This window comes from Myxocyprinus asiaticus, chromosome 27, assembly GCF_019703515.2.
Source record: "Myxocyprinus asiaticus isolate MX2 ecotype Aquarium Trade chromosome 27, UBuf_Myxa_2, whole genome shotgun sequence".
In the NCBI taxonomy this organism is placed as follows: Eukaryota; Metazoa; Chordata; class Actinopteri; order Cypriniformes; family Catostomidae; genus Myxocyprinus; species Myxocyprinus asiaticus.
In genome coordinates, this window is record NC_059370.1 from 35,753,719 (window position 1) to 35,774,505 (window position 20,787).

Genomic DNA, 20,787 nt, shown 5'->3' on the forward strand with positions numbered 1-20,787 from the left:
CCTGGCAGTTAATTTTTATTGAAAATGTAATTACTGAGGATTCAGACTGTTTCATGGCCCTTTCTCTCTGGTAACATAAAAGAGTACAATAATATTTAAACACACATCTGGGATAAATCCATTAATTTAAACTGAAAAGGAAGATGGCTAATGATTTTATTAGAAAGCCTTGGCTGCGAAACAATATCAAGTAAAATTTACAAAGGCAATTGCTCATAATTTCATATCTGTTTCGAAAAACAAAGGATAAACAAGGGTGAAAGTGGGAGTGAAGTGTTACTTAGATTACAACATTGCTTATTCATATGGAGAATATCAGCAAGGCACATACTCTCCAGTTGTTCAGGGGAACATAAAGATGCGAGGGTCGAATGCAACTACGGATAACGCAGGAATAGCAAACCAGGGACTAAAAATGGTTCAAGGAACGAAAACGGAAAACGAACAAAATTTTTAGCAGAACGGAACCGAAAACCGGAACAAAGTGATTTTCAATTGTTTCGAAGTGAAAATGTTATTTTTAAATGCTGGTAACCAGTTATAACCGGCTAATTTTGTTCCAATATTTTTTTCATGAAATCAAAGACCAAAGGGTTTATCACAGTACATTTTTGGAAGTATACCACTTCATGTTGCCCAAAAAAATTAAATATGTGTTTTGATCCTGAAGGAAACTGCTGTATCACACATTTCTTAAAATTACCTGTGGATGAAGCATTCTGTGAATGAAGACCTTTTTAACAACTACAGTATGTATAATTACTACATATACATGCTCGACTAATCCAGATACAAGGAAATCATTATTAGCAGTAAAAAGTACATTTCTCAGTTGTTTCCAAGTCTTCACTGAATTATTGTTAGATATGATGCATTAACACAGTCAAGATGCTGTTGGGTTTTGACTGAAAAACAGATCTGTAAATAAAATTATACTTCACTGTTAATTAACTGCTTGTTATGATTTCTATGCTGATAAATCCTCCACACAAGAAAAAATGTAATAGCTTATTATAGCTTATTTTGTTGAAGCAATTTGCATATTTGGGCTTGTTTTTTCAGACCAGGTTGCTTGTTTCTGTTGCGAGATCTGGCATCACTGCAGCTGGTAATTCACCTACCCCTTAGCGCAGAGTACTGTCATTTTAAAAAGAACATTATTAACCGTTCATTTATTTTGTTCTAACCAGTTACCATTTGTAAAAGAAGCTGTGGAACTTTCTGCACCGGAATGACAAAATACAGTTTTTGCTCAGAACGAACCGAAATGAAAAACATTTTGTTTTTAGTCCCTGGTCTTGTGGCTATACTTTTGAAACAGTGAGTATTATAACCAGGGACTATAAATGATTCAAGAAACGAAGATGAGAACCAAAAATTAACAGCATTTTTTGCAGAACGCAACCGAAAACGGGAACGAAATCCCTTTCAATTGTCCTGGAGTGAAAATGTTGTTTTTAAATACTGGTAACCGTTTAATAACCGGTTAATTTTGTTCAGATAATTATTTCATAAAACCAAAGACGAAAAGGTTTATCACAGTAAAATTTTGCAATTACATCTCTTGCTGTCAGAAAAACAAGGCTTCTCTCCAATTAGTAGAATATAAGCATGAAAGCACTAGTTTAAAAACCAATGTTAAAAAATTTTTTTATCATTCTAACAGCAAAAGGTGAAGTTTAGTCCAAACATGTCCATGCAGTGTGTGCGTGCATGCAGGAGTGAAAGATTTAGGCTACTAATTGATTTTAGATGGCCAGATGTATTTTTGAAATATTTAAAATAGTTTTGAGGATTTGTTTAATATAAAGAAAGCATCTATTAAAAAGACATTACTGTACACTATGCTTGTTATTATTTCTATTATGAAAATTCCACCACATGGGAAAATATTTTATCTCTTATTTTTGATTATTTTGGGTGTGGCAAGTGCCTTATTTTGAGCTTGTTTTTCCAAAACAAGTGACTTGTTTCTCTTGTGAGATCTAGAAACACTGCAACTAGTATCACCCATCCTTAGCACAGAGTACTGTCATTTTAAAAAGAACGTTATTAACCGTTCGTTTATTTTGTTCAACCCGGTAACCATTTGGAAAGGAGTCTGCGGGACTTCTGAACCGGAACAAAAAATACTGTTTCTGCTCAAAATGAACCGAAATGAAAATGATTTCGTTTTTAGTCCCTGATTATAACTTTAACGGATTCACCCCATTCACTTCCACTGTAAGTGCCTCACTGTGACCCAGATTTTTGCTCTCTTTTTTTTTTTCTTAAGAAAAGGAGAGGCAGGTAAAAAAATACTTTTTTGTGGTAATCAGCATTATGCCACACCTGTAGTGGATTGAGCATAACCTGCATTGAACCCGAATATATTCCTTTAATGATTCTTCAATTTGTGCAAAAGACATGCCTGTTTTCTAAACATCTGCATGTATTTCTCTTTGCAAGCAATTACATTCCAGCCAAAGCAACTTACGAGAATGTGCATGTGTTGTGTAAGTGGTGCTTCTCAAATCTTGTAGCTAAGCATACGTGTCAAGTACAGGTCAAGTATAGACCTCATCTGCCAAGAATGCTAAAGTGTAGACACAAAAAAACACATAAATTTCAAGCTGTGATTATAATGTTGTAGTATTTGCTGAATTAAGGTTTAGTGTGGATGAAACTATAAGGGACAGATACAGACAGGAGTTTTTTTATCTGTTTAAATGGTTTATTCACCCAAAAATGTACATTTAAATTTACTCACCCTCATGTCATTCCAAAACCCTTATGACTTATTCTTCAGTGGAACACAAGAGGAGAAATTTTAAAAGAATGTTGATGCTATTTTTTTATTTTTTTATTTATTTTGCCATACAATAAAAGTGAATGAGGACTGAGGCTGTCAGTCCCTATTATTCTGCAAACATTTCCTGATGTGTTCCACAAGAGAAAGAAAGTCATACGTGTTTGGAACAACATGAGTAAATTAAATGACAAAAAGTATGATAGAATTGTCATTTTTGGGCAAACTACTGTCATCCTTTAATCTGGTAAGGAAACATAATTTTGTTTCCTCAATAAAAAAAAGAGCAATTTGTATAAGTTGACTCTTAATTACATTTAATTTAAATGAAATTTAAATTACATTTACGCACTTGATAAACACAGCAATATCATATGACCTATTATGCTGTTACTGTAAATACAAAAATGTGATACATAAAAATTGCTATGTAAACCGATGGCCTCTTACCATATCTAAATATATTTAGCACATTCACGTCTCATTTGAAATTCAAAGGGACTGTTTTGTCCTTCAGAGAATATTTTGAAATGGTGGACATGTTAGATTTACACCAGAAATTAGGCTGTCCAAAGATCTATTGTGTGCGGTTGCTCATTCAATTGAAAGAAAATCATAAAATGAATGAATTCATCAAGGACATGGGTGCTTTTAGTATTTAGTGCACACACACACAAACACCTTGCGCTGAAAGAGAAAACAGACAGCATGCTTCATTGATTACCTTATCAGCTGAATGTCAAAAGGGAAGAGTGAGGCCTTCGCTTCCATACAGAGAAGAGAAGGTGAGGGGTGGGGGGTACGTTGATGACATGTTTTCCTCTCTCTGCAAAGCAGTTATGTAAATTATCTTGAATACAGCCACTGATGATACGCGGAGAATACTTTTGAATCTGCAATACTTGACAACTGCACAAAAGCCACAAAGAAAATGACCAAATACATGCTTGTTAGAGAATGGCTGCCTCGCTGTTTTCTCCAAATAACCAGGAAAATTTCATATATATAGACTGTGTATTTTGAAGAACGCAACACAATACAGCTTTTTTTTTAAATCTGGGTCATGCCCATTTCTTTCTGTATTGTGCTACATCTATTCATAAGGCCTAAATCACTAAGTGGGTCTTAAAAGCAACTGTGCTCTGGAAATACAATGTAACAGCACAGTTTGGTTGGAGGGAAAAAGTATATTACGATACATGAAGCAAAACTATGCCAGAATTCCCACAGCTGCAGACATTTATCATTTTAGACAAAATTATGAGCGTAGAATAAGAATGAGACCAATGTGAACATTTCTGAAATTATTGATTGCCACAAGCTACAATGATGAAGACAATAAAATCAATGGCTTTTTCACACTTCATTAATTTGAGGGGGAATGAAGAAGAATTTGAATAATTTTTCTACTCATTTAGCTCTAGAGATTTTTAGGCCAAAGAGAAAATCAAATGAAAAACAGTATTGACATCAGGACAGTAAAATTGAATAAAAAATAAATAAAAAACCAAAATAAATTAATTGCAAATTAGGGGGCAATTAAGAGGAAATAGATGGACTGCAAAATGAATGCGTTAATTTCAGAGCTTTCACATAATGGCGGCACAAATAATGTTTTTTTTTTTTTTCCTCTCTAGTGTGTACTGGATATGTTAAAGTGTGCAATTGTTTACATACTATTCACACTACTTACACGACAATATTTTGTAGAATAGTAGAAGAGGTGTGTGGTCTGGGACACACCTATCGTACGTCCTCAGAAAACTTGAAATATTGCACTCAGGATGGAAATGGCTTTTAAAGACCTGTACATGCATCACTAGGTTAATCAATCATTTGTAGCCTTGACGTATTCTGCCAAGCCCCTGATCTTTTATAGGTTTCCCCAGACCGACGCAGAACATCCAGAGGGAACCCACTCCCTCCTGACAGATCGCGAACACCTAAGCTAGCCCCTCACCAAATCCAGTGATAGCAATGCTCATGCACCACACCATAAAGAGTCAGCAGATTCCAGAAAAGTACTGTTCTTTCTCTCCACAACACCTTAAATATAATAAACCTTGAACTATGCATAAATGTAACATTGATTGCTCGCAGAATGCGATTTAAAGTCATGATTGAAATCGCAATTTACAGTTTTGTTGAAGTGGTGTAAAAGCACTACTGGTTGAAATAAAAAAATATGAAACTCACTGTTCGGTTGTTGGACAACTAGTTGATTATCATGGGCCATCTCTAGCACAGCTGTGTCTTAAGCACAAGAGTTTTCATGTTTAGGCTTACACCAAAAAGAATAGAATACATTTTTAATAATAGACGTCAATATTTTTGCAAAAAAGTTGCAAATAGAACATTTCATGGTTTTTAACCAGAGCTTCTAAATTCTTATTGTCCGTGCACTCCGAACTTGTTATGGGTCCGTCCACACCATTTTTCAATTGTTTTCATATGTAAACATTTTGAAGTGACCTATCCTTTTAACAATCTGAATATCGAAACCGTTTAAAGTCAGCAGCGGCTCATCAGAGGCAAGGGAGGCTCAGCCTCTGCAAAAATGTTTTCAAAATGAACGTAGTTTTAATCAGTTTACTTACTAACATACAAAACTCATATGCCTTTAATGCAAAAATATGTTTTTTTATTTATTTGTCTTTCATGCATGGTAGACAAGTGAGATTAAATTACTGTATGAATCGGTATGAATGTCAGAGGAGGCTGACGGCATAATGCCTCCTCTCATTAGTAAACTGACCATGATCAAAATGGATATTCAAATGGCGTAACATCATCTGCTTTCGTTCAAAAAGCGTCCAAGAAGGCCCAGCAGATTTGATCTCCTTTGCCTCCTTCCGTGTTCATAACCAATCATTATCAGAGGTAACCATTCAATACCGATACCTCTATTAAATTGAATTTTTACGAATTCTTTGGATAAAATGAGTAACTTTATTATTACTTACATTTTTCATACATTTAAGGGCCTAAACAGAAAATTATTAGGCAGCTTTGATTACACTTTAAAAATTAGTTAGTATAAACCACATATAAAACCTCAAAATTAACCATAGATATCATTATATGGTTACTATTACTAAAACCAAGTTACCATATGGATACTACAGTAATGCTGTAGTAAAACCATGGTTAATTGTATAAAATAAAAAAATAAAAAAACATGGTTACTACAGTCATGGTTAATACAATATTACTACAGTAAATCCATGTAAGTTTTCATAAGGGAATCATTTATTAATGAGGATTAAAGATCATTATCAATGTTTTAACAACTCTAAATAAACCCGTAAAAATTGTCGAACAAGATCACTTGTTTAAAAAAAAAACCTTCAGAATTGATATTTTTATGTCAGGATCGATATACTTGACACCACATCAGTATCGGAAGTATCGATACTTTATTATCGATCCGCCCATCCCTAGTTTACGTTTCATCAAGACTGCTTGTGGATAACCTGACAGGTGAAGAGAAACTTTCAAAATACGCCAAAATATCGATGGAATAAAAGTTATTGGAAGATCTAAAAAAACATGTGAAAGACTGAACGACGTGATCATATATATATTTGACTCAGTGAAGCAGTGGAGGACGGAGTTTGTCTACACATACAGTAGACTATTAGGTGAGTAGATGTTACTGTACATGGAATGGGGCCCTCCATTCATATATAAATGGTTGCACTGATCGGAGTCTGAAGCTGGCGCTGCGTCATTTGTTCTGTTCGTTTGTTGTATTTTCAAGTGTTGAGTTGGTGATTGGAAAGAGTTATCTGTAGTTATCAAGACTATTTTAAGATAACAGGGAAAGGACATCATCTGCGTGTATACAGGAGCATAATTACCAGCAAAAAAAAAACAACAACAACAACAACAACAATAACAACAACAACCATGTAATATTTTATATTTAGACCCACTGTAATCTTTTATTGGTTTGATCTTTTGATACTAATTTATATATGCCTCCTTGGAAAATTCCATCATGGACAGCCACTGTTTAAAGTGCAAAAGCAGTAAAGGCCCAAACATACTCTACGTAAGTACGTGAACGCATACGCATCTTGCTATGAAAGCTAGATTTCACATGTCGTTGCGTTGTTAAATGTGTCAGAGCGCAATTCATAACCTAACGCAAGTACACGCTGCACGGGGCGCTACAGCATTTTTTTTTTTCAATCAACAACTGTCATGGTAGAGCAGCAATTTGAGGAGAGTTTTGCTGAACATGTTAGATTATACAAACATATTTTTCAATCTTTTTAGCAAATACAAAAGCACACTCCTCACTGTCAACATGTTGACACCACCACATCTGGTTTCGTGGTGCCTAAAAACTCTTTCGCCCCCTTGTGATCTTAGGTTTGTAACCGCCAGAGCAACGCAAGAGCGCACGTAATGTATGTACAACAGGACCATGCGTTGGTCATGTGTTGGTGAAGCGCTTGCATCTGCCCTAAGGCCCAACATACTTCACGCAAGTACACGAACGCAGACGTGAGTGCTTGGCCAACGCATGGCCTACGCATGGTCCCGTTGTACATACTTTATGTGCGCTCTTACGTTGCTCTGGTGGTTACAAACCTCAAACCACAAGGATGCGATAGAGGTTTTTTTTTAGGCGGCACGAAACTGAATCACGAAAATTTGACTTCAAATTCAAAAATAATTTTTATTGAATTAATATTATTGAATTAATATTGTATTGAATTCAAAAAGCCATCCCAACATGTCCAAAATGACTGGATATCCATAGCTAGTTGCGGCATCTCCGCTGTGGACGCCTTTCCATTTCTTCCTGGCTCGGACAAATAGGTCTTGTAGTTGTTTCAATTTTCTCTTTACAGAGTCGTTATCAGAATTTATTGAAGCTGCAATTTCTTGCCAAGCATTTTCAATCGCTGTTTTATTCTAATGGAGAGGGGACAAGGGGTCGTAAATATGTTTGTTAAATCTAACTTGTTTGGCAAGACTCTACTCAAATTGCTGCTCCACCATGACAGTTGTTGACTGAAAACAGAAAATCCGCTCTAGCGCCACTTGCGACAACGCAGAGTATGCAGTGTGTACTTGCGTTGGGTTATGAATTGAGCGCTGACACATTTCACTACACAACGACGTGTGGAATTGAGCATGCATAGCAAGGTGCGTCTGCGTTCGCATACTTGCATGAAGTATGTTTGGGCCTTAAGGCTATAGGCCCTGTCCTTATGTTCTGACACAAAACACCTGCTACTTATTCTACTCTTGTCTTGTCACAATATAACCGCAAGGGTGTTTTAAAGCCCTCTTGACTCTTTCAAGCTCATACTCACCAGTGGTGGGCCTTTATTCATGTGTTGCTGGGATACACAACTTTCAGATGAATCACAATCATCATGCTGCATCTTTTGAGCCATTCTAAAAATCAACACTCAGGTTGTGATGCAGTACAGAGGATTTTGAGGATACACAATGGCTTCCCTTGTTTTGGAAGCCAAAGAAGAGATTTTGTATGTAAATAAAAAGCAAAAAAGCCTTTCATTTGTTGATATTGGTCACATTCTACCATTATCAGTGTGTTGCAAATATGTAGGCCTACACGCTGACACACTGTTTAAACCTCTAAGAAGTTGTTATTTTTAGTTAATCATAAATTTGGTCCATTAGGATCAGATTACACGTTATATTGGTGCTGTTTAGATATGACATACATGGCGCACAGCGACATCTATCGGACATGGGGGGAAAACATCCGGTTTCTAAACGAACGTATAATGTTCATGCGGTCATTGCACGAAATGTAAACGTAAATTAACCCTCTGAATCACGAAAAATTCCAATGAAATTGTTTACGTTCCTTTTATTTTAAAACACGAATATAATCATTCCCAGTCCATTTTCCCTCGAAAATGGTGTATTTTGACAGTGACAAATCTGTGTCCACTTAGAAGACAGTGGTAAATATTCCAAAGGTACTTCACTTCACTTACTGTACTTCAGATGCTTCACTTTATTCAGCCAGTGAAATTTATATTGTCATAACAAAATAAAATAAAATAAAATACCCACCATGATATATATAGAGGATAGTCAAATAAAATTATGAATAAGGGTCAAATATCCATAATCGCCCATTGTGGTTTGGATGTAACATCACACCCTGAATGGTTTAAAATGGCTTTAAAGATCTGTCCATGCATCACTGTGTTAAAATGCCATTTAGTAAACCTTAAATAAAAGACGTTTTTGAAGATGGTAATGAGCCAGAACGGATGGTAAGCTCTGTGTGAACTGTAATCATGTGTCGAGATTTTCTTTTGATCATCTGTACTGCATTATCCAAATAATCCTGTGCTGTTTCAGATAACAAAATTAAATGATAATATTGCACACTACGTTTCCCAGGGGCATACACATGCTGTGAGTTAACAATGAGGACTAAAGAGAGACTTTAGAGAATCAAGGGGAAAAGAGTAAGACACTTTATATGAGTATATATATTGTAAGTAAAAAGAGAGATTGACAGGGGCCATTGTTGAAATTATTTATTCATAGCAGATATTGAAAGTAAATATCAAAGCTAGAAATTGTCAAAGTCATTTGCATCTTTAAAGTTTTCAAAAATGAAAATCTGTCATCATTTACTTATTCTCATGTTGTTCAAAACTTGATTCTCTTTCTTCCAGGAATGGAACATAAAAGGAGATGTTAACATAACATGGCAGGATGTCAGTCTCATTCACCATTCACTAACATCGCATACTTTTCCATACAATCCAAGTAAATGGTGACTGAGGCCGAACAAAAGTCAGAACAAAAGTCATACAAGTTTAAAATAACATGAGGGTGAGTAAATGATGACATAATTATTATAATCTTTGGGTGAACTATCCCTTTAACACAGATTTTAGCCTCGTTATGCAATCGTCAGTTCTTGTCGGCTCCAGTGTGCATGTTACAAATTTTACAGTGCCAAACAGTCTCTCCTGGATAAACTTAACTCTCAAAGCTTTGCTTAATGAACTATAGTGTCGAACAAAGATACTATAAAGAAATGCACATTTTAGAAGCAGGTTACTTGTGTTACTTTAAATAGTGATTTTTTAAATAGAATGTTTACATGTGTTGAGAATCAATTATGTCCAAGTACTTTGCTTCAATGATTTTCGGCAGCAAGTAGTTCCTGTGAACAAGAAAACATGTCATAACAAATTATTGCTATTTTGCCTATTTTTCTTCTTTGTTGAAATATATGCAAACTGCCCTGTATTTAGACACTTGATAAAGAATGAATTATGGGTAATTATCGACACTGTTGTTTTGTTCTACACATCACACACAGGCACAGTAGACAACTGACTTGCTACTTCTTATTGAATGCATCTAATTTCCCACATTTGCCAAAATATTGTAAATATAATAAGGACTCCTCAACCCTAACATATAATGGCTTCTGCATACCTTATTGGAATGAGCATGATCATGAGTAAAGGGAAGATCATCTTCATGTATGGCAGAGGGTACATTCCAAATGTACAGAGAATGATCAACTGAACAATCTGCAGGCCTGTGAAGTAGTGCACCTTCCTCTGCGGCACTCTGCGGATGTAGTGGGTGGGTGGATATGATGTCTTGGGAATAGAGAGTTGAGATTAGTTATACGAATTATCACTGACAGATTCATTGTGTATTGTTTAAAAGAGTGCTTCATATTAAACCTGTAATACTACATCATGGAAACATCTACATTTGGTTTGATAGTCTAAAGCCTTGTTTAGATAGATAGCAAAATCTGACTACATTTCGTTTTTCATAGTTTAAACAGCAATAAAACAAATGAAATCAATTTTTTGCAAACCTGTTCCAAACCAAATTAATATGTGGTTTGAAATTGGATTAAAATATGGATTTTTGGAAATGTGTTTTAGTCCAAACAGTCAGATCAGATTTTTAACGTATTCTTCATACTGTAATGTTTGTATTTATGTTGTCTCATGTACTGTGTCTTGATCAACATGAGCAGAAGCAACAGTTTCGATTTTCTCTTTCCATACTTTAAAATGGCAATTCTGTCATCATTTCCTCACCCTTATGTTGTTCCAAACATGTATGACTCTCTTGCGCAAAACATGAAAGGAGATGTGGCAGAATGACAGACTCTGTCACCATTCATTTCATTGTATGGAAAAAAGCAATAAAAGTGAATGGTGTCTGAGACTAACAAACAGCCTAACATCTTATTTTGTGTTCAACGGAATGGTTAAGATCAACATCAAGGTGAGTAAATGATGACAGAATTGCCGTTTTTGGGTAAACTATCCCTCTAAGTCACTACAACATTGACTACACTGTCTGAACAAACTGATCTGATTCATCACTTGCAAAATGACAGAGTGGACAATCAGTCCTAAAGATCGGATTTAAAAAAACAGATCAGATTTTTGTGCTGTGTGAACAAGGTCAAAGCCTCTCACTTGTTCTTTAAGTAGAAGGGCCATTCGGTCACACATCTGGTTTCCATCGATAGATGTAAGAGCAATGTACAGGAAGAGGCCATAGAGTACAGGTTTTGGTATCCACTGCAAAGGCACTGGCAGCAAGAAGACTGACAAGCCAATCAGGATGTTCGCAGCCAGCGATGTGAGTCGTGTCTCCTTCACACTAACTATCCTGCAGGTACACATAAGGACGTGCTTGACAAATTTTATTAATCACACTTAAAGCAATAGTTCACCCAAAAATAAAAATTCACTCCCATGTCTTTTAAAACCAGTTTGACTTTCTTTCTTCCTTACACAAATATAACTACTTAAAGCAGAATGTCCAAGTTGTTCATTTCCATAGAATGAAAGTGAATGGTGACCACGGCTGTCAAGCAAGATTTTCAGTGAATATTAATAACAATTAAAATTTCAAGTCTGTTCCTTAAATAAAGCTTCAGAAGGCTTCAGAAGACTTGAAATATAGTGCATGAAATGTAACAACTACTTTTGTGATGGTGCTTTGTGTCCTTTTTGGAGCTTGACAGCCCCTGGTCCCCATCCACTTTTACTGTACATAAGAAAGTAGGTTAGACATTCTCTCTACTGGCAATCCACAAAAGAAAGGCATACAGGTTTGGAATGACATAAGAGTGATTATCCCTTTAACGTGTTCCTCAATAACTTATTTAGTATATGTGCTATTAATATTTTAAGGAATATTCTGGGTTCAACACAAGTTAAGTTCAATCGACAGCATTTGTGGCATAATGTTGATAACCAAGAAAAAACTATTTCAACTTGTCTATTTTTCTTTAAAAAAAAAAGTTCAAATCTGGGTGTGGCAGGGAGGAGGGCAGAGCCAGGTTGTGATGCTGCACACCTGGCCCCTAATCAGGCTAATCAAGCCCTGGAGAGGGATAAAGGCGACCGGAGGCGGCAGTTCCAGAGAGAGACAGTTACGTAACTTACTGTACAATGGAAGTGAATGGGGCCAATCCATAAACATTAAAATAATTACTTTTTCAAAAGTATAGCCACAAGATGTGAACAATATGCATTTTAACATGATTTTAGTGTGATAAAATCACTTACTAACCTTTTATGTGTAAAATTATATTCACTTTTACAACTTCATTGCCATGACGACATAACGCTGTAAACCCTAAAACCCCAAACCAACCATTAACTCGACAATGTAAACAGCTTTTCAGCTCAAATAATACACAAGTTTTCACAGATGAATAAATGTAAGTGCTTTTATAAAATTATAAGCTTGATATTTCTGGCCCCATTCACTTCCATTGTAAGTAACTCACTGTAACATCGATTTTGGCTTTATTTTTTAAGAAAAAGAGAGACGAGTCAAAATAAATGTTTGTGGTAATCAACATTATGCCACAAATGCTGTCGATTGAGCATAACTTGTATTGAAACCAGAATATTCCATCTTCTATGAGTATCATGTCCTCTGAAATTGCATGTAGGTGGTTGCTCTCACGTTTCATAGAGGTGGCCACTCTCCACTCGCTGTTCCACTTGCGCCAGCTGATGCACATGTAATGTGGAGTGTGGGAAAGCGGCGTGCATCCATGGTAACCCCAGCACTGACATAAGGATGTTGATGAATCCAGAGAGCATCAGGTCCCAGTGGTACGCTGTTCCCTTCTGTAGTCTGAAACACACGTATACATACACACACACACACACACACACACACACACACAAAGATCACATGCCGACTCTCACCTCCTCCCATGCCTGTCTACACTGAATGAACTGACTGCGTGAGTGATGGCTCACTGATCTTAGGAAAAAAAACAATGTAAAAGCAAACCAGTGGAAATGTTACAAGTCCAGAAGGTATAAAACAAACTTCCATTCATCAAATGGAATCGAGATATCTCTGCAGACAACTGTATGGCATCTTACCATAATATGACGCCACTGCTTAAAATCTTATTCATTTTTCTTAAGGTTGTTGTTATGCTCTAGATGTATACCTGTTCTCTGGGGCATTGGTGAGGGATACCACAATGTTCTGGTCAATGAAAATGAGCAAGGCGAGGAGAAAGCCAAGACCACATGCACTTATTATGTTCATCCCTGTGAGCTGGTTAAATGGTGCCACAATGAGTACAGTTCCATTCTGGTAGTTGAATACTGGAACTGTGGATCAACATATTGAAAGAATTATAAGAATAGTTCACCCAAAAACGATCTGTCATTTACTTACTCTCTGCCATAGCTCTCAAATCTCATTTGTTCTTATACACATTCAAACCTGGTGCTTTAAGGCACATCAAGTCAGATTTGATATATTAACAGTGTTTGGTTTTGAAACACATGAGAACCAATGACATCAAACCCGGCGTGATGGGTCTTGAAGCGGCAAGTTGAATGTGTGTAAATGTCAGTGTTGGGGAGTAGTAATCAGCAGCGATGTTACTAACTTCATGTTAATTAACAAGTTAAAATAAATGATTCACTGATTCACTTGAGCCTCGCACAGCCTTAAAAGGGACTTTGCCTTCGTTTTTAAGTGAAATTGTTAATTGCTGCTTTTTATTATTATATTTCTATTCAGTTATTTCCAAATAGGTTGTTTTCTATTTCTATTAGTGGATATTAAGATTAAATTTATGTTCAGTTTAAGGTTGTCACCCTGTTTGTTTAACTGTTTTGAAAATTAACCATACTATAGTAGTTACTATTGTATGGTTATGTTTAGTGTGGTATGGTTACTAACCATTCTATAGTATGGTTTTACTAAATTAATAATATATGAACCATGACTGTAGTAATGTTTTTATTATTATTATTTGGTGGAAACCATGGTTTTACTGGAGTAATATTGTATTAACCATGACAGCTGTAACTATGGTTAATTTTGTGGTTAATATTGTTTTACAGATACCATGGTTAAACTAAGGTTACCATAGTAAAACCATGGTTAATTTTTGTAATGGATTGTCAAGGTAATGTAAATGTATTACTATTAGGTGATATTTTTAAATTCTAATATAATCTGATTGTTTTATATCTAAAAATGTTTTCTTCTTTGGATAGCTTCAATATAGTTTGCTACTTTTTGTTACTAGCTTGTAGTGTAGCTAACTCATCTTTCAAAAAAGTACCTTGACTTTAAGTTATGAGTAGCTTGAGAAGCTACCGTTTCAAAGTAGCTTCCCCAGCAGTGGTAAATTTGATTGAGATTTCAGAGCAGAGATTTTCAGTGAATAAAGACTTAAATTTCAGTCTGTTCCACACACAAAGCAATCGTATTGCTTCAGGAGACTTGAAATATGGCACACAAGTCACATGGACAAATTTTTTGTCCTTTTTGGAACTCAACAAACTCACTTTTATTGCATGAAAAAGAGCAGCCTGGACATTCTGCTATAGCATACAGCTCGATTTGTGTTATGTAGGTTTGGAATGAATTTTTTTTATTTATTTTTTTATGTGTGTTTGGAAGGACATGAGGGTGAGTAAATGATGACAAAATGTTCTTTTTTTAGTGAACGGAAGGGTTGCGGTTTTACTGAATTCAGCATTATAACAGGATGAAATTAAACGTTACTCAGAGTATTTCAGATAATGATGTCATAAGGGAAAAAAGTACACAATTAGGGAGAAGGGTGTTCAAAACAATCAAATGTGAATGTGTTTAGGGTTTGATATGAGAGCCCATTGGTCTTATACTCACGCTGAATGTCAATAAAAAGATAGGAGCCCACAAACGAGAAGATGACCACTGAGCTTGGCAATGCACAGTCTGACACCACTTCCCTGACTTTAGCATGCAGGAATGGGCTGTCAAAAAATGGAACAAACAAAATAGAAAATGTTAAACATTCACATTTACAGTGGACAATATCAATTTGCAATTTTAAAACATTTAAAGATTGATTCTGTATACATTTTTGAAAAAGTTTTCCTCATTTTCCATTATTTTGTATAATATGACCATTATTAACTTTTTTTTATTTATTGTAAAGACAAATCATTCTGTATTATTTGCAACTAATTTAGAACAGTCATGAACTAAAACAGGTTAGAAGAAATCACAAACCACTAGCAACTAATGAAGTTTACAATTAAGCACCCTACAATTACCTTCTCTTGATGAGGAAGAGGCCATATCCCAGCCATACTGTCCCCAGCATTAGCAGTAGGCAGAGTATAGGTCGCTCCCTGGTGCACAGAATGATTGTTGCAGGCAGTGGCATTCCTGCGTTCTCTGTTCTGTTTACTGTCTGAAGTATTATGCCCAGATGATGCAGTTCCTCTGTGCTTCCATTGACTAGTATAAGGCCATGATAATGCTTATGAAATACTGAGAGGAAAGACAGATATAGAGGTGAGGAATGTAGAAGTAGAGAACTGAGTAAATGATAAATTCATTCAAATGCATTCTTTATAGTAATTGAGATGTTAAAGTGATGGTTCGTGCCGTAAAATATAAATTCTGTCATCATTTACTCACCCTCATGTTGTTCCAAACCAAAAATTTATTTTTCTTCCGATAGGACACTAAAGGACATCACTTTGTATAAAAGCAACTGCTAAATCATTTTTTTTTTTAAATGTTAGTATGTTCTTGCTGTTCTTTTTCACATTATGCAAGTGAAGGGGACTGGAGCTATAAATCTCCAAAAATGGGTAAAAAAAAACACCAAAAAATTTAATAAAAGTAGTCCATAGACTATACGTATACACTATGTTCCATGTCTTTTGAAGACACAAGACAACATTAAAATCATATGATCCATTTTTGTCATTTTTGGAGCTTGACAGCCACAGTCACCATTCACTTTCATTGTATGGAAAAGAGAAGCTTAAACATTCTGCAAAACACCTCTTTTGTGTTCCATTGAAGAAGAAAAAAATATGGGCTTGGAACACCTTAAATGATTTCATCAATTTTAATTTCTGGGTGAACTACTCTTTCAAAATTTTAACCATGCCACACATGGAAAATGTTCATCAACACAGTTTTATTCTCTCCCCATCTCTCTTCCCCTTTCTTCCACATTAAATCTTCATTAATTATTTATTACCTAGATAAAACAAGACGGCTTGAGTTTGAATATCTGTTCCAGCAAAGCCTCTGGTTCTTTTACATATCAGAGCTCTGAACTTACTGTTTATGGTGCCTTTCACTGCATCACCCACAAAGGCGATGGAGATGAACAAAGCGATCACTTCTTCTGTGGAGCTGAGAGGACATACAGTTTGGAACACATTAAGCACAAATGATCTTCACTTTTATCAAAGCAAAAGAGCACAAACCAAGACAAAACAACAAACTCAAGGCATGCCTTGAGCAGAGATTATCATCCAAAATACAACAGTGCACAGATTTATGATGGATGTTGATGGTACAGACAGTGTCTAAAGAACAAATGTCTGAGATATTTCAGGATGTGGTGTCTGCCTGAAAATGTTTCAAAAAGAATTGCATGCCATAGACAGATATTTATTATTAAGGTTCTATAGAATACTTTATTGCTGTCAATTTATTTATTTATTTTTCTTTATAATGACCGGCAATCTGTGCTAGTTTCATAGTGCCACTCCATGCTCTTTCTTCTCACAATGTATATGTTTGTGTGTTTGCATACAAATATATATACACATATATATACACATATATACACAAATACCATTTCACTGACCGTTTAAAGAGCTTCATAAACAGGCTGACGTTGAAGATTCCCCCCAGTATGAGGAACAAGCTGTTCCAGAGGCCAATGCAGGCATAAAATGCAGGAAAATCAAGGTCATAGTCATCACAGATACCTCTGATCACTGTAGTATACAAACAAAATAAAAACTGTACAAGAACTGAAAACAGTTCTGAAAGAGTCAGTGAACTGAACTTTCTTCATATAAGTGAGATACAGTACCACTAATAAATATGGCAAGAGGTGCGGTGGTGAGAGGAATAACCAGAGGAGACCCAGCAAACAAAGAGTAGATGACTCCTCCAATGCTCTGACCAATGATGGTCTTCTGTACATCTGCAGAGATTCAAATAAACCATCTTAAATATATCAAATGGGCCTCAGAATGCCCATCTATCACATTATCACATGAATGCCCTGCTAGAAATAACATGTTAAACCAACCATATTAAAGAGTTCAAGCTGTTTTTTGTTTGTCTTTTTTTTTTCTTTTTTTTTTTTTACATGGCATCTGGTTTGTTATTGGTGCAAGGTGGTTTACCAGCTCTAATTAGCATGACCAAGATAGTCTACCAGGTGAAACTGGCCCCACCAGATGGTAGTCCAGCAGATCACACTGATCACACAGTGAATTCAGCAACAGGAGGACAAAAGTTCTGCTGCTGAAATCTGTCTCCGTGATTACTGAAATTCGAACCACTGCCCCCAGTGGACAAAGTGGAAGTGTTGTTGAGGTGAAATATACACAGGGTGGCGCCAAAAGCGAGTTGTAGTTTTAGTTGTTAATGATGTAATAAAGTCAACAGGAATGCATACTTTACATACACAGGGGTGTAAAGTAACGAATTACAAATACTCACGTTACTGTAATTAAGCAGTTCTTCCCAGGAATTGTACTTTTTAAGTAGTTTTAAAATTGTATACTTTTACTTGAGTACATGTTATGTGCTGTAACTGTACTTTTAATGCACTATTTTCCCACCATCTGTGTTCACTACTTCCCTGTCCTGAATTTATTTTTACTATCAACATGATTGGCTAGGGAGAGTCTCATGATTCCCATCAAATCACACTTAAAAAGCTGTAGATCAGGTGGCAACTGTTATGGATGTGAAGGATGCCTCAAACACATTTCAACACCTGAACATCACGGCCACACCTGAAAGGGCTTTTCGCAGTGTAAAAGGCCAATTGGTTGTCTGTGTCATATGAGTTTAACTTGCTCAAGCCAGATATCAGCATTAATCCTGCCTCTAATTTGAAGAAACATATCAAGGTAAATTTCATATTTCTGCTTACTAGATTCTGTGTGTCTATAATGTAGCCTGTAAATTAGCTATTTATCACTGAGATTATTGGGTTGATGTGTGAGATTAAGGCAATGTTATCAATAGGGCTGGGCGATAAATCAATCCTGATGTTTATCTGAAAAAAAAAAAAAAAAAAAAGAGATGTCCTCAATATCGATGATACATTTTCAGTAATTTCCTATACTTAGCCTATGTTCTACATCTAGAACAGGGGTGTTCATTACATCGATCGTGACAGCAAGACAACCACTGGTTGGTTGATCTAGATAAAATATAAAAGATTTACTTTTTATTTCCTGACGTCTGTAACTGCGTGCTGTTTGATTGACAGGCTAATGCGGATACATGCCTAAACGGTCAAATACACTTTATAATTCCGCCAATGCCCGTCTTGGTGAGGCATTAATGTAAACGCAGTCGGTTTGGTCTAACGTGAACATAAACAGTGGGACAAAAAGTGTATTTGCATCAAAATGTCAGACTTGAAGTGTACATGTAACCGAATTGAGCACTGTCTAGTAGGCTATGTCATATAAAGGCTATTAATCAAACAACATTAACAAGGAAACAAGAAAACCACACACTACTTTTGGCTGAATAACTTGAGTAGCTTTAAAAATATTAATGTAACAGAATAAAACAGTGACATTTTTTATAATAATATATTTTTTAATAATATTGTTAGGTTTTTTATATAATACCGACCCCTGATGTAGAGATTGTGTAATTTGTGTAATAAATTACCATGAAAGTAGAGATGATAAAATAATTTACAATTATGCTCAGCCTTTATCAAGTTTTTTTCTAATGCCTGATAGAAAAGTATCAACATTTGTAGAGGAATACTTCAGGCAGAACATTCCACCAGTCACAAACTTCAGAAAATTGTGCAACATGCATTAGAATGAGTATGTGAATATTTCAGCTCTGTAGGTCCATGCAATACAAGTGAATGGATGCCAAAATTTTGACGCTCCAAAAAGCACATAAAGGCAGCACAAAAGTAATCCATATGACTCCATAGGTTAAATCCATGACTTCGGAAGTGATATGATAGGTGTGTGTGAGAAAAAGATCAATATTTAAGTCAATTTTTGCTAGAAATTCTTCTTCCTGCCCAGTAGATGGCGATATGCATGAATAATGTGAAACGTTAAAAACAAAAGAAGAAGAAAGTGAAAGTTAAAGTGGAGATTGAATGAGCAGGGAAGAGAATTTATAGTAAAAATGGACTTAAATATTTATCTGTTTCTCACCCATCATATCTCTTCTGAAGACATAGATTTAGCCACTGGAGTCACATGTATTAGGTGACTTTTATGCTGATTTATGTGATTTTTGGAGCTTAAAAATTTTGGCACCCATTCACTTGCATTGTATGGACCAAAAGAGCTGAGATATTCTTCTAAAAATCTTAATTTGTGTTCTGCTGAAGAAAGTCATACACATATGAGATGACATAAGGTTGACTAAATGATGAGAGAATTTTCATTTTTGAGTGAATTATTCCTTTAAAGCCCAATGTGGCCCCTGTACCAAACAACTGCTCTACCACCTCTATTATGTGGGACATGGCGTGCCAAGTGACCCTGCGTGTTTGTTTGTTTTTTTTTTTGGGGGGGGTTGTATTCCTTTCATTGTTTTGTACGTTTTATGCGCAACAATATCTTTCTCAGTCAGCATTAAGGAAAATTTTGACCCTACACATAAACTGATTTTAATGTAATTGTTTCATACATTATGATATTGAAAATAGCTTTTTCATCTTTTCATTTCTGTAATCATGTCACCCTTTTATTGATTTTTAAAAAAAATCAGATTAATGTAGTGTTTACAGTATCACAGATAAGTGATGTATTTTAAAAGCTGTCAATCACAAACACCTATAAAATACTTTTTTTATTATTATTATTCTTTCTGGGAAACAGCCATAGAAGGGAATGTAAATTACGGTATGTGTTATACAATTGCAGCATCGAGTTTTTATTTTAAAGGGGCAATACTCACTACTCATGAGTACTTTTAAATGAGCTACTCTTTTACTCTTACTTGAGCAGTTTTTAGGACAGGTACTTTTAACTACACAAACTAGATTTTTTAAGAAGTAACAGTACTTTTACTTGAGTATTATTTTTCAGTACTCTTTCCACCCCTGTATATACAATACTCTCTAGCCCAAATTCTAAACCTAACAGTAAGTGGAGTAAAAATGTAGTTTTAGAGCAGAAAAAAAAAAAAAAAAAAAAAAGAAAATATGAATCAGGCTCACCATTGTTTAAGGACCAGAATTTATGTCACAGAGTTTGTTCGCACAACACGCTATCAGTAGCACCACGGGGAAAGGAGAACTTCAATTTATGGAACAATGTCTGATGGAGAATGGCACTTAAATTTTGGCAGAATGTGGTCAATTTCAGAAGCAGCATATCGATTTTCCTGTGTGATCATGTTGGTAAATCAACCATCTAGGCCAGCTTCCAACAGAAACTGGTTTTAGCTGGGTTTCCCAACAGGGAAATGTA

At 35.5% G+C, this 20,787-nt stretch overlaps 1 protein-coding gene across 1 annotated transcript in view; it reads right to left on the reverse strand.

Annotated features, from left to right (window-relative positions):
* Nucleotides 1-9,329: 9,329 nt before the first annotated feature.
* Nucleotides 9,330-20,787, reverse strand: part of LOC127418357 (solute carrier family 4 member 11-like) — a 32,264-nt gene continuing 20,806 nt past the window's right edge. Inside the window, exons 10-19 of the mRNA XM_051658950.1 lie at nucleotides 17,178-17,291; nucleotides 16,947-17,079; nucleotides 16,413-16,486; nucleotides 15,385-15,604; nucleotides 14,975-15,081; nucleotides 13,269-13,434; nucleotides 12,767-12,940; nucleotides 11,260-11,455; nucleotides 10,247-10,416; nucleotides 9,330-9,968 (exon numbers count right to left, since the gene is read on the reverse strand). Coding sequence (XP_051514910.1) covers nucleotides 9,902-9,968; nucleotides 10,247-10,416; nucleotides 11,260-11,455; nucleotides 12,767-12,940; nucleotides 13,269-13,434; nucleotides 14,975-15,081; nucleotides 15,385-15,604; nucleotides 16,413-16,486; nucleotides 16,947-17,079; nucleotides 17,178-17,291 — 1,421 coding nt within the window. The 3' untranslated portion in view covers nucleotides 9,330-9,901. The remainder of the gene's footprint in view (nucleotides 9,969-10,246; nucleotides 10,417-11,259; nucleotides 11,456-12,766; nucleotides 12,941-13,268; nucleotides 13,435-14,974; nucleotides 15,082-15,384; nucleotides 15,605-16,412; nucleotides 16,487-16,946; nucleotides 17,080-17,177; nucleotides 17,292-20,787) is intronic.